Source organism: Scyliorhinus torazame, chromosome 6, assembly GCF_047496885.1.
Source record: "Scyliorhinus torazame isolate Kashiwa2021f chromosome 6, sScyTor2.1, whole genome shotgun sequence".
In the NCBI taxonomy this organism is placed as follows: domain Eukaryota; kingdom Metazoa; phylum Chordata; class Chondrichthyes; order Carcharhiniformes; family Scyliorhinidae; genus Scyliorhinus; species Scyliorhinus torazame.
Window position 1 is genome coordinate 168,062,247 of NC_092712.1, and position 15,387 is coordinate 168,077,633.

Sequence of the window (15,387 nt, forward strand, 5' to 3'; positions counted from 1 at the left end):
TTGTGAATTTCATTAAGGTTCAATGTAATTTTAGTTACCCAAAGATTTCAGAAGCATCTCTGGAGTAATATGATATATGATTGAAACTGCAGCCATCTATTCCTAAGTGACATCTTGGCTACAAAATCCAAGACTAGCTGTTGCTAAGCAGCTGTCACAGAAAGATTCACTCTTACTGTGTACCAACGGCTGTGCAATACATTTGAGGCCTGTAGTCTGCAGAACTTCAAGTTTAACCCTGCTGTCAACGTACAACTGACAGATAACATGAAAACAGGTTATTTGAACTGAAATACTAATTTCTCAACTACAATGTAGGTACATACAGAAAACTGAAAGACTGGGACCAAATTTACACGGTATTCTTTTAAAAGGTAACACTCAAAACAATTTATTACAGCACACAAACTGAGGGCATAAAGTAAGAGAATGGAACCTTGATGCAAAATGATGTGAATTCTCAGTGCTACTTTGTGATAAATGAAAAGATTTAATGCAGTGAAGATATAATCAACAGAGATGGCATATTAGTTTGCCGAGCCATGTGAAGTGGCAGGTTTATTGGTCAGCCTTATTTTTGGTCACCAGCTTTCACTTTTAGTTAGGCCTTTTATGCAATGAGCAAAATAATACACACCCCACTGCCTTGTAATGAATGTGGATACATAATAGCAACATTTAGCAGTTTTGCTTCAAATCACAAGGGTTAGAATGTGAAGAAACATTTTGTTTGGAAAGAAAGTAATACTGTCATAGAATGCAAGTTACAAAATTAAGTCCAACTCAGGCCTTTGAAAATTGTATGTATTTTGACAATAGTAAAAGCAACCTTTGGTTCTAGAATTAAAAATTAACAGTAGAAAAAGATACCCTTTAGCAAAGCTTAAGCTTTTCTGAGGCAGATCTGGTCAATTATAATTCTGCACCTCAATCGTCTTCCAGGAAAATATGAGGCTGAAAATGGCGATTTAAATTATTAAAATGTGGCCAATGAAGCTGGCCCGAATGACATTCAAATATGTATTCTAGAACATTTTGACAGTGATCATTAAAGACAGTAGCATCAAACAAGCAGTACAGACTGAGACATTTATCCAACAGCTTGTTACCTCAGTAATAAACTTCCAGTGTTTGTTAGCAAACTCCTTCTGAGTTAGCATTAATTTCAAGTCCTGGTTAGCAAGGATTTGTGATTTTACTTGTAAAATACAAGGTAGGAATACATTGTAATTTCTCCAGGGTTCCGTTGTGGGTTTGGATCCTTGCCATTGAACCAGCCGAAATACACAATGCTGTTTATCCCAGTCATGTTCATCTAGGTGAGAGGAAGGGGATCAAAAATAAGTTAGCGAAGGTTTTACTGAATGGATACAACTCAAGCTTCAAATCAGACCCATTTCATCTTTTATGTGAAATGCATAAGGTCTTTAAACTTTCTGCTAAGCCCAATTTTTAGATATATTTTGGAGCAATTCACTACACTATACTCTTGTGCTTGATTTTATTATTTATTTATTTAATTAAGCCTTGAGTCATTCCCCCACCTACCCAAACAACAAGAGCATGAGAGCACATTGATAGATTTATCTTTCAGTCATGAAATGAGTAATGTTGTACCCACAATGGAGCTTAGCCATAATTTCAAGAGCAACTCTTACTTCACCGGTATGACACTCCTCACACAAGACATTTTGTAGCCTTTCAGTGAGACTGTTATGTATTGCTAAATAATAGGGAGTTGAAAGTTGTGAATTTATGCCGACTGGAAAATGGGTTGAAGCTAATCAAACACATCTATCTTATGAGCAGTTGTTGGAGAAAGGAAACTTTCAACACATTGTTTGTGCTCCCATTTTTAAATATTTTTTCCTGTGGATGGTTAGAAGTAGTACTCTGCCTATTCTTCCATGAGGCACAAAATAGGGTACAGTAGATAAGAGTATAATGTACTCATGTTTAGTTTATTACAAAACTATTTAAGCTTAACAATAAAAAAAATTCGTTTTGTCCCTGATCAAATCTTGCCTCTCCAAATGGAGATAGATTCTCACCTTCAGAATCTTCTCCAATAGTTTCCCAACCACTGACATGAGACTCGCTGGTCTGCAGTTCCCTGGCTTGTCTCTACCACCTTTCTTAAATAGTGGGACAACATTAGCTGTTCTCCAGTCCTCTGGCCATTCCCCCGTGACCAGAGAGGAATTACAAATTTGGGTCAGAGCCCCAGCAAACTCCTCCTTCGCCAGCAGCCTGGGACGCAATTCACCGGACCTGGAGATTCGTCCACTTTTAAGCCTGCCAATACCTTGTCACTCCCTATGACAATTTGCTGAAGAACCTCACAACCTCTCTCCCCGAGTTCCATCATTCTCTTGGGTGAAGATAGATGTGAAATATTCATTCCCCAAATGATGTTCAACTGGGGTGGACTGGTCTTGAGAGTCAATAATAGGTGGCTCAGTCCATTAGCGCATTTCAACTGGAAGGTTCGTTAGATTTGAATGCTTGGGAATAATTTGGGTTAGAATGCACAGTCTCTTTGTGTGATGATGCAGTAGGGTGTATTTTTGTCATGGTGTTTTAAAACTTCTCTCAATACTTCTGCTGTGCTTATTATGGAGGTTAGTTCTTCTGCAGCTTTGTTGGAGTTCTGGACACGTGTCGTTTGCTAATTTTTTGCCAAGCTCTCTCTTGAAACCTGTTTGAAACAAACCTGTTGGACTTTAACCTGGTGTTGTAAGACTTCTTACTGTGCTCACCCCAGTCCAACGCCGGCATCTCCACATCATATGTATTTTAAGAAGGAGTTTGAGCTTTTTTACTCATCCAACTCCCTTTCTGATGTGACCCCTTTTATTTTGTGGGAGCCTTGCAAGGCTTATGCTGTGTGGTTAGTTATTTCGTATACAATAATCAAAAGGCATAGAATGCTGGAAAGTCCGTGACAGTTGTAAGTTAGATTGGCTGAAACGGAAAAGCAGTATGGGAGGAACCTAACTGACAGTTGTTGAGGGAGATTAATGCGCTCGGCCGAGGTGGACTTACACTTTTGGGAGCGCCGCGCTTTCCCTCTTTGCGGGACCCGTACATCACGCCCCGCCCGCTGGTGGCATGGTGACCCGCCCCCAATTACATCAAGTCCCCCCCAATGATGCCAAGTCCCGCCCCAATGACATCGATGCTACCCACCATCTGGTCTGGGCTTGCGAAATCCTACGAACTGTCCTGGCTTGAGACAATTCACACCTCTTTAACCTGGGGTTACCCCTATCTCTGGGTCTGTAAAGACTTAATTACCTGCAAATACTCGCATTGTCTTGCATCTTTGAATTTGTCTATATATATTTCTGGAACATACCTCTTCATTCACCTGATGAAGGAGCAATGCTCCAAAAGCTAGTGTTTGAAACAAACCTGTTTTACTTTAACCTGGTGTTGTAAGACTTCTTACTGTGCTCACCCCAGTCCAATGCCGGCATCTCCACATCATGGCTACCATCGACACCGCAAACTGCCGGCTCAAAGTGGAGAGGATCTCCAGGAAGATTGTGCATATAGACACTGACATTAGGTTTCTGCAAAGATGCAAGAAAGCAGACAAGATCCCGAAAGGGCTACAGATCACAAACCCACTCAAGTCGACCTACAACACAGACTACGCTGAGAGACTCTGCCGTCGCACCTCTCTCACACTCCTCAACCACCTCGTACGCCAGCTCTACAGCAGAGGACGCAACCTGGAAACCAAGATAGAGGCCATATTCTCAACTTGCGCTCAGGACGCAGCAGACCAGCTGCGGAACACCGCCAAACAGATGAGACAACAATACTATGCCACCTATATGCACACCAAGAACAGGAATCTTGAGAAACTCGGCGTCACCACCAGCAGCAACCAAGCCTCCCCGGTACCGCAGTAGAAAACAATACAGGGAAATCTATTGTCAACTTGTCAGACTACACCCTTCAACCAGACAAAATCGAAGTCTCAGCAGAGGACTCAATTTCTGCACCACCACCAAAATGGACCCCATCAGTCTCACGGCAGACACGGAGGAATTCATCAGGCGAATGAGGCTCCGGGAATTCTTCCACAGACCCCAAGAGGCCGACAGCGAACCCAAGGAGACTACCAATGAACCGGAACAGCAGACCGAGAGATCTGCGGTGCGGCAACCGAAGAGGAAAGAGTCGAATTGGACTCCTCCAGAAGGCCGCTGCCGTAGACTCGACATGTATGCTCAAGCCGTCAGGAGTTGCGTCAATGCCTGATTCATCAGTCGCATTCACAAGACAGCCCCGAACGTCACCCAAGCACAACGCAACGCCATCCGCGCTCTCAAGACCAACCACAACATCGTCATTGAACCAGCAGACAAAGGAGGGGCCACCGTCATACTGAACAGAACGGACTACTGCAAAGAAGTACACTGACAACTCAATGACCAGGAACACTACAGACAGTTACCTGCAGATCCGACCAAGAAACACATCCGCCAACTCAACAGACTGATCAAGACCTTGGATCCAGACCTTCAGAGCACCCTATGTGCTCTCATCCCACGTACTCCCTGCATTGGAGATTTCTACTGCCTCTCGAAAATACACAAGGCCAACACACCAGCCCGTCCTATCGTTTCAGGCAATGAGACCCTGTGTGAGAACCTCTCTGGCTACATCGAGGGCATCTTGAAACCCACCGTACAAGGTACGCCCAGCTTCTGTCACGACACGACGGACTTCCTACAGAAACTCAGCACCCATGGACCAGTTGAACTAGGAACATTCCTTGTCACAATGGACGTCTCGGCACTCTACACCAGCATCCCCCATGCCGACGGCATTGCTGCAACAGCCTCAGTACTCAACACCGACAACTGCCAATCTCCAGACGCAATTCTACAACTCATCCGCTTCATTCTGGATCACAACGTGTTCACCGTCGACAACAAGTTCTTCATCCAGACGCACGGAACAGCCATGGGGACCAAATTCGCACCTCAATATGCCAACATCTTCATGCACAAGTTTGAACAAGACCTCCTCACCGCACAGGACCTTCAACCGGCGTTAGACACCAGATATATCGATGACATATTTCCTTTGGACCCACAGCGAAGAATCACTGAAACGACTACACAATGACATCAAAAAGTTCCATCCCACCATCAGACTCACCATGGACTACTCTCCAAAATCAGTTGCATTCTTGGACACACTCATCTCCATCAAGGACGGTCACCTCAGCACTTCGCTTTACCGCAAGCCCACGGATAACCTCACGATGCTCCACTTCTCCAGCTTCCACCCTAAACACATTAAAGAAGCCATCCCCTATGGACAAGCTCTCCGTATACACAGGATCTGCTCAGACGAGGAGGAGTGTAACAGACATCTACAGACGCTGAAAGATGCCCTCGTACGAACGGGATATGGCGCTCGACTCATCGATCGACAGTTCCAACGCGCCACAGCAAAAAAACGCACCGACCTCCTCAGAAGACAAACACGGGACACAACCGACAGAGTACCCTTCGTCGTCCAGTACTTCCCCAGAGCGGAGAAACTACGACATCTTCTTTGCAGCCTTCAACACATCATCGATGAAGATGAACATCTTGCTAAGGTCATCCCCACACCCCCACTACTTGCCTTCAAACAACTGTGCAACCTCAAACAAACCATTGTTTGCAGCAAACTACCCAGCCTTCAGAACAGTGATCACGACACCACACAACCCTGCCATGGCAATCTCTGCAAGACGTGCCAGATCATCGACATGGATACACCATTACATGTGAGAACACCACCCACCAGGTACACGGTACATACTCGTGCGACTCGGCCAACGTTGTCTACCTCATACGCTGCAGGAAAGGATGTCCCGAAGCTTGGTACATTGGCGAGACCATGCAGACACTGCGACAACGAATGAACGGACATCGTGCGACAATCACCAGGCAGAAATGTTCCCTTCCAGTCGGGGAACACTTCAGCAGTCAAGGGCATTCAGCCTCTGATCTCCGGGTAAGCATTCTCCAAGGCGGCCTTCAGGACTCGCGACAACGCAGAATCGCCGAGCAGAAACTTATAGCCAAGTTCCACACATTTGAGTGCGGCCTCAACCGGGACCTGGGATTCATTTTGCGTTACATTCATTCCCCACCATCTGGCCTGGGCTTGCGAAATCCTACCAACTGTCCTGGCTTGAGACAATTCACACCTCTTTAACCTGGGGTTACCCCTATCTATGGATCTGTAAAGACTTAATTACCTGCAACTGCTCGCATTCCAAGCATTGTCTGGCATCTTTGAATTTGTCTATATATGTGTTTCTGGAACATACCTCTTCATTCACCTGAGGGAGGAGCAGTGCTCCAAAAGCTAGTGTTTGAAACAAACCTGTTGGACTTTAACCTGGTGTTGTAAGACTTCTTACTGTACTTAAAATACATAGTAAAGGATATATCCCTAAGCAAGGATACTTCGAAACATCATGACCTACATCGGGAGTGGGGGAGGCCCTTCAAGTAAAATTGCAAGGAAAAAATTAGCATGGTCAGAGATCACAATGCTACCTACGGAGTAGGAGGATACCAGGCAGCACGGTGGCGCAGTCGTTAGCACTGCTGCCTCACGGCACTGAGGACCCGGGTTCGATCCCAGACCCAGGTTACTGTCAGTGTGGATTTTGCACATTCTCCCCGTGTCTACATGGGTCTCACCCCCACAACGCAAAGATGTGCAGGGTAGGTGAATTGGCCATGCTAAATTGCCCCTTAAAAAAAAGAGCAGGAGGATACCAAATGTAGGATTGCTCTAGGTATAAAGTCCCCGCTCACAAATGAATTAGCTGAGGGCTACTCCACAAAGTCTTGAAGACTTTAGGAATAAACTCCAGGGAATGATTTGGAGGGCCATACACATTAATTATCAAAGCAAATTCTCTATATGCAAGGCCCTTAACAATCACATATCAACCTCCCTTCACCTTCATATAATTCTCCACTGTGAAGGGAACATTTATTGACCAAAATTGCGACACTCCTACTATTGGTCAAGAACGAGACGAAGAAAACCTGACCCATTCAGTCCTGCTTCAACTTTAAGTCACGGCATGGTAGCACAGTGGCTAGCACTGTTGCTTCACAGCACCAGGGTCCCAGGTTCTATTCCCGGCTTGGGCCACTGCTGTTAGGTGAATTGGACATTCTGAATTCTCCCTCCATGTACCCGAACAGGCGCTGGAATGTGGCGACTAGGGGCTTTTCACAGTAACTTCATTGCAGTGTTAATGTAAGCCTATTTGTGACAATAAAAATTATTATTATAATGACCCCCCCCCTGTAACAAGGCTACATCCTTTTCTCCTTTTTAAGGATAGGATGCTGCAACTGTACATGATCCTGGTGAGACCACATTTGGAGTATTGTGTGCAGTTCTGGTCACCTCACTATAGGAAGGATGTGGAAGCATTGGAAAGGGTGCAAAGGAGATTTACCAGGATGCTGCCTGGTTTGCAGGATAGGTCTTATGAGGAAAGGTTGAGAGAGCTAGGGCATTTCTCTTTGGAGCGGAGGAGGATGAGAGGTGACTTAATAGAGGTTTATAAGATGATGAGGGGGATAAATAGAGTGGACGTTCAGAGGCTATTTCCTCGGGTGGATGTAGCTGTTACAAGGGGGCATAACTATAAGGTCCAGGGTGGGAGATATAGGAGGGATGTCCGAGGTAGGTTCTTTACTCAGAGAGTGGTTAGGGTGTGGAATGGACTGCCTGCTGTGATAGTGGAGTCGGACACTTTAGGAACTTTCAAGCGGCTATTGGATAGGCACATGGAGCACACCAGAATGACAGGGAGTGGGAAAGCTTGATCTTGGTTTCGGACAATACTCGGCACAACATTGTGGACCGAAGTGCCTGTTCTGTGCTGCACTGTTCTATGTTCTATCCTTTCCTTTTGATAGCATGATGAATTCCCAGCGCATTCCAAGAGCAGAGTTTTAAATTAGCTACCACCATTGTGCAATCCACCAGAGGAAATATAGGATAGGACTTCCGCGCCACATTCGGTTGTGCACTAAAACACAACTTCTCATCTCAAGTCACACCAGAGGTGCACCATAACGTCCTTATAGCGTTCTTTTCTCAGATAAGTGAGCTGTCTGTACCAGTGCAGGATCCAGTCAACACCGTACAAACTCCAACACAACAAAAATACAAAAAGCATGACCACAATAGTTCTAAGGGGACATTCCACAACACAACTATCAACAATCTTTATTTGTGTCACAAGTAGGCTTACATTAAGACTGCAATGAAGTTGCTGTGAAAATCCCATAGTCGCCACACTCTGGCGCCTGTCCGGGCACTCAGGGAGAATTCAGAATGCCCAATACACCTAACAAGCACATCAAGTGAAGATCCATAAGGCTACCCCTATGCCCATATCATCAGGAGATATTCCTTGAAGAGGAGAAGAGACAAGCCAAAAAGAGAATGGGAGCTAAATGTCCCTCGTGCATTTTGGGCCCGCCTATGAGGACCCAAAAACTTTTCACCCATCTCCCAGGAATGGCACCACTCGGTTCTATGATGATGGAAGAAAGGGTACCAAACAACCAGTATTATTATCATAAAGACATGGATAAGTGAAAATGGTGGATAACTAACACGCAGCATAGCTACCATAATTGAAGGTCCCTGAGATTCTTAAGGATAAAACATTCAGTATAGTGCTCAATTGTTAACACCTTCCAATAAACAAAATATATGACAATACAAGATCTGACAAAAGGTATTATAACAGGGGAAAGTCCAAATATTTCAACAAGCTACAGAGTGTCATTCCAAATCTCGCCTTGTATGCAATTTACCGAAGGCTAAGGCACGAGCCGGATGATTGAAAGATGATTGTCAGATATAATTCTGTGGGTTGCAGGATAAAGCAGGGCATAATTCACTCCGGCTGCACTGAGCTATTTTCTGACTTCATCGAAGCCTCTAAATTTCTGCTGTGTCACCATCAAGAAATCCTGGAAAAATGAGACCCTCACCCCTCATGGAGCCAGGTCCCATCACACCTCGCTGCCTCCAGGAACGTCTGGTGATCTCTGAAGTTGTAAAAGCAAATGATTATTTGTGTGGGACATTAATGCTCCCTCGGCCTCAAAGACAGGATACGATGCGCCCTTTCAAGCTTGAAACACCCAGCCTTTACATCCAGCTTAAGGAAACAGGGTAGCCAGCTCTTAAAAATCTTACCCTCCACTCCTTTGGGCAGACCGACAATCAGGGCATTCTTCCTCCAGCCTCGACTCTCTAGATCCTCACCCATGCAGCTGGTCTTCCAAGGATCGAATGTCAGCTTCGGCTGAGGAAGCAACATTTTCAACATTCAGGATTCTTTCTTCAGTTTCATCATGCCATTTATTAGTATTCTGCAGCTTGGTCTTGTGAGTATTTATATTCTGCATCAACAAGCCGGTTTTCTCGTCTTTTGCTCTGATAATGTTCGCAGCCATCATTTGCATTGCCTTTGAACGTGCCGGGTCGAGAGACCGTTTGAGGATCAGGTCACCATACTGAGAAGGCGGCTTCATCCCCTATGCATCTGATTGCTCCCTTTTATCCACAGATTTCTCAGGATTCCTTGGCATTTTTTCTCCAACACTCAACCAAAAATCTTACACGGAAAAAATGTTGTGGAGTATTAACTCCGGGATCAGGCAAGCAAGTACCGTGCAAGCAGGATAAAAGAATGATTCAAAAATGAGTAGCCCCAGAGCCTGCGGAAAAACTGTTACTCCTGTGCCCGCATCATGTGTTCCCCCCATTGGCGCCTCTTTTAAAAATAATGAGCTTCTTTTCTGAAGGTTGGAAACTTCGCTGGTATGAGACATGGCTAGTCATGAAACGCCTTGTCCACTTTTAAAATATAAATGATAATTTTTACAGAGTAGTCCGGTTGATGTAGATACGTATTTATTTTCCTTCCCATCTCAGCTGGGACACAACGTTGCACTTATCCTGGCTTAAACAAGCTCTAACAGGGCAGCCTCGGGACTCTGAAGCTGAGGCTGACAGACCTATTCAATGGAGGCATTTGGCACAACCAAGGAAGTACCCAAGATGTTTCTCATACCTACAGATGAGCGCGAGACAGTGCAGTAGATGCCTTCGCTTGACAATGCATGTGGTGGCTCACACCTGCCACATTCTCCAGAAGCTGCTGATGCCACAAGAACTGGGAGGCCATCCATTGCCAGTAGCTCTCAAAGTGAATTTCTTTGTGAATGGCTTGTTCCAGGGCTCCACTGGGGACCTCTGGGGAATACCTCAAGCATCTTCTCAGAAGTGCATCCAAGAGGTTACCTAAACCTCTTTAGCAAGGCACACAATTCAATCCAGTCCTCCCGAGATGAATCCAGCCAGGCTGCCACAGCAGTTGGATTTGCAGTGATCTCCGGATTCCCACAGGTGCAAGGCGTCATGGCTGCACGCATGTGGTTTTAAGAGCCACTATAATTCATCCACAGGAAAGGGTTTCACAGTCTCACTGTGCAGCTGGTCTGCAATGACCAAAAGCAGATTACGCGGGTATTTGCAAGAAACCCTGGAAGCTCCCACCCCGAGTCACTCGCAGGTGCCATAGACCTTTGAGGGCTCTTGATGCACCCAGGGTTGGCTCTTTGGTAACAAAGTCTACTTGCAAAAGACATGGATGAGTACGTCCTTTCGGCGGCCATAAATCCCTTCAGAGGAGAGGTACACTGCTGCTCATTTTGCAGCACGCTCATGGGGCTGGATTCACCACCGGTGGGATGCTCCACAATGGGAAACCCCATTGACTAGCCAGCGTAATGGAGCATCCCGCCGGCGGGGTAAAACAGAAATGTGGCATGGCAGGGCGGAGAATTCAGCCCATGGATTGAGCAGACCACTGGCATATCGACGGTATATTTTCAATGTCTGGACGGGTCAGACAGTGTGCCCACTCTCCCCAGAATGTCAGCTGCATCGTTATGGCTAGTTGTGCTCTATACAACCTAGCGTTCCAAACAGTGATGACTTGGCATTGAGCCTCCATTGAGCAGGATGTCAAGAGGGATGAGCTTCATGATGGCAAGAAAGCTGAGGCTCCAGTGGAAGTGACCATACATGAGCTAGACAATGCAGAGGTGCACGGGACATGCTTATATGCACCAAGTTCCAGGAGAATAATGGCGATTAGCTTATATGACCCTCTTTCAACAGTGCCTTTCATGCTGGGTCCTCCTTAACACCAATATTGCAATCATCATCATCTTAATGAAGCACATCAATATTTGCATGATAGTTTAATTCTTACGTCATGATGGAAGGCAAGGCAGACTCTGAAGCATGTAGCCTTTCAGGAATGATAACCCCAGAAGCACATTTTGTGAACAGGTGCTGCCTGTTCAAGTATGTCACCAACATTCCAATGCCTATTGCAGCCTTCAAGTGGTAGGATCAGCACTGCTATCCTCAGGGCTCTCTAGCAGTATGCCTGCAGTATTGTAAGGTGTGTTAAGGAGCACAAACATCACTCAGTGGTTCTCACCTTGATGTCTGAGGTATCTGAATCTGCACTGCAGCATCTCTGCACAGGCAATTAGTCATGCAAGACAACTTATCAGATCTCATTATCACACAACAGGTATATACACCCCCTCAGACCCTCCAGTGTAAATAACGAAAACAAAAATAAAAATAAAGTAAAGTAAATGCCCCCTCCCCCCGAGTTGCTGCTGACCATTGTCTACCGTTCTGCCAGGAAGTCTAAGAACGGTTGCCACCGCCTAAAGAACCCTTGTACCGATCCCCTTAAGGCGAATTTCACCCTCTCCAATTTAATAAACCCCGGCATATCGTTGATCCAGGATTCTATGCTTGGGGGCCTCGCATCCCTCCACTGAAGAAGAGTCCTTCGCCGGGCTACCAGTGACGCAAAGGCCAGAACACCGGCCTCTTTCGCCTCCTGCACTCCCGGCTCCCCTGCAACCCCAAATATTGCGAGCCCCCAGCCCAATTTGACCCTGGATCCTACCACCCTCGACACCGTCCGTGCTACGCCCTTCCAAAATTCCTCCAGCGCTGGGAATGCCCAGAACATATGGGTGTGATTTGTTGGGCTCCCTGAGCACCTAGTAGACCTGTCCTCTCCCCCAAAGAACCGGCTCATCCTTGTCCCGGTCATGTGTGCCCTGTGCAGTACCTTAAACTGTATGAGGCTGAGCCTCGCACACGACGAGGAAGAGTTCACCCTCCCTAGGGCATCTGCCCACGTCCCCTCTTCGATCTCCTCTTCCAACTCCTCCTCCCACTTACCTTTCAACTCCACCACCGAGGCCTCCTCCTCCTCCTGCATCACCTGGTATGTTCCTGAGATCTTCCCCACTCCAACCTACCCCCCCCGAGAGCACCCTATCCTGTGCGTGGCAGCAGCCGCGGGAATTCCACCACTTGCCGCCTGGCAAACGCCCTTACCTGTAAATATCTGAAGGCGTTCCCCGGGGGGAGCCCATCCTTCTCCTCCAATTCACCCAGGCTCGCGAAGTTCCCGTCCACAAACAGGTCCCCCAACCTTCTTATCCCTGCCCTGTGCCACCCCGAAAACCCTCCATCTATTCTCCCTGGGACAAACCGGTGGTTCCCCGTATTGGGGACCACACCGAGGCCCCAACTTCCCCCCTGTGCCGCCTCCACTGCCCCCAGAATTTGAGGGTAGCCATCACCACCGGGCTCATGGTATACCTCATTGGAGGGAACGGCAGCGGCGCCGTTGCCAGTGCCCCCAGACTCGTACCCTCACAAAACGCCATCTCCAGCCTCTTCCATGCAGCCCCTCCCCCTCCATCACCCACTTACGCACCATCGCCGCATTGGCGGCCCAGTAGTACCCACAGAGGTTGGGCAGCGTCAGCCCCCCCATCCCTACTCCGCTCCAGGAACACCCTTCTCACCCTCGGAGTCCCTCGCACCCACACAAACCCCGTTATGCTCCTGTTGACCCGCCCAAAGAAGGCCCTCGGGATAAAAATGGGGAGGCACTGGAACAGGAACAAAAACCTTGGGAGCACCGTCATCTTAACTGACTGCACTCTACCCGCCAGGGACAGCGGCAGCGCGTCCCACCTCTTGAACTCCTCCTCCATTTGCTCCACTAGCCTCGTGAAATTAAGTCTATGCAGGGCCACCCAGCTCCTGGCCAGTTGGACCCCCAAGTACCTGAAGCTCCTCTCCACCCTTTTTAGTGGGAGTTCACCAATCCCCCTCTCCTGGTCCCCTGGGTGAACCACGAACAACTCGCTTGTCCCCATGTTGAGCTTGTACCCTGAGAAATCCCCGAACTCCCTGAGGATCCTCATTACCTCCGGCATTACCCCGCCCCCCCCCCCCAGGTCCGCCACATACAGCAGCAAGTCGTCCGCATAGAGCGACACCCTATGCTCCTCCCCGCCTGCACCAACCCTCTCCAGTTCCTCGACTCCCTCAGTGCCATAGCCAGGGGTTCAATCGCCAGTGCGAAGAGCAGGGGGGACAGGGGACACCCCTGCCTCGTCCCTCGATGCAATCAAAAGTACTCAGACCTCCCCTTGTTCGTGGCCACACTCGCCATCGGGACCTCGTACAACAACCTAACCCACCTAACAAACCCCTCCCCAAACCCAAACCTCTTCAGCACCTCCCACAAGTACCCCCACTCTACCCTATCGAAGGCCTTCTCAGCGTCCATCGCCACCACTATCTCCGCCTCCCCCTCCCTCGCCGGCATCATATTCATGTTCCGGAGCCTCCGCACATTCGCGTTCAACTGCCTCCCCTTCACGAACCCCGTCTGGTCTTCGTGGATCACCTGCGGCACACAATCCTCAATCCTCGTGGCTAAGACCTTCGGCAGCACCTTGGCATCTACATTTAACAGCGAAATCGGCCTGTAAGACCCACACTGCAGGGGATCCTTGTCCCGCTTCAGGATCAAGGAGATCAGTGCCCAGGACATCGTTGGGGGCAAAGCCCCCCCCTCCCTTGCCTCATTGAAGGTCCGAACTAGCAACGGGCCCAACAGGTCCACATATTTCTTGTAGAATTCGACCGGGAAACCATCCGGCCCCGGTGCCTTCCCCGCCTGCATGCTCCCTATCCCTTTGGCCAGCTCCTCCAGCCCAATCGGGGCCCCCAATCCCGCTATCAGTCCCTCCTCCACCTTCGGAAACCTCACTTGGTCCAGAAAGCGGCCCATCCCTCCCTTCTCCCGTGGGGGCTCAGACTGATACAATTCCTCATAGAAGTCCCTGAAGACCCCATTGATGTCAACCCCACTCCGTACCACACTCCCTCCCCTGTCCTCAACTCCCCCAATCTCCCTAGCTGCGTCCCGCTTCCAAAGCTGATGAGCCAGCATCCGGCTTGCCTTTCCCCCATACTCATAAATCGCCCCTTGGGCCTTCCTCCACTGCATCTCCGCCTTCCTGGTGGTCAACAGGTTGAATTCGGCCTGGAGGGTACGCCTCGTCCTCAGCAGTCCCTCCTCCGGCACCTCCGTATACCTCCTGTCTACCCTCACCATCTCCCCCACCAGCCTCTCCCTCTCCCTCTGCTCTCTCCTCTCCTTGTGGGCCCTAATGGAAATCAGCTCTCCCCTAACCACCACCTTCAGCGCCTCCCATACCATCCCCACTCAGACCTCCCCGTTATCATTGGCCTCCATGTATCTCTCTATGCTTCCTCGGACCCGCTCACTCACCTCCTCGTCCGCCAACAACCCCACCTCCAAGCTGGTCCCTCTCCTCCCCCAGCTTTAGGTCTACCCAATGCGGGGCGTGATCCGAAATGGCAATCGCCGAGTACTCGGTATCCTCTACTCTCGCTATCAGCGCCCTACTCATAATAAAGAAGTCGATCCAAGAGTAAGCCTTATGGACATGCGAGAAGAATGAAAATTCCCTAGCCCCTGGCTTTGCAAATCTCCAAGGGTCCACCCCTCCCATCTGGTCCATAAACCCCCTCAGCACCTTAGCCGTCGTCGGCTTCCTACCCGTCCTAGACCTGGAGCAATCCAGTGCGGGAACCAACACCGTGTTAAAGTCCCCCCCCCATTATCAGGCCTCCCACTTCCAAGTCCGGGATCCGACCCAACATGCACCGCATAAAACCGGCAACGTCCCAGTTCGGGGCACCACCTTGCAGCTTACCACTTACCATGACGTACCTGCTGCCATTGGCTGTCACAATGCTCGACGCCTCGAACGACACCGTCTTTCCCACCAAGATCGCCACCCCCCCCTGATTTTTGGCATCCAGCCCCGAATGAAACAACTGACCTACCCACCCCTTCCTCAATCTTACCTGGTCTGCCACCTT

The 15,387-nt window shown here is 48.6% G+C and overlaps 1 protein-coding gene across 1 annotated transcript in view; it reads right to left on the minus strand.

Annotated features, from left to right (window-relative positions):
- Positions 1-470: 470 nt before the first annotated feature.
- Positions 471-15,387, minus strand: part of LOC140425141 (uncharacterized) — a 420,524-nt gene continuing 405,607 nt past the window's right edge. The window contains exon 12 of the mRNA XM_072509070.1: positions 471-1,315. Coding sequence (XP_072365171.1) covers positions 1,196-1,315 — 120 coding nt within the window. The 3' untranslated portion in view covers positions 471-1,195. The remainder of the gene's footprint in view (positions 1,316-15,387) is intronic.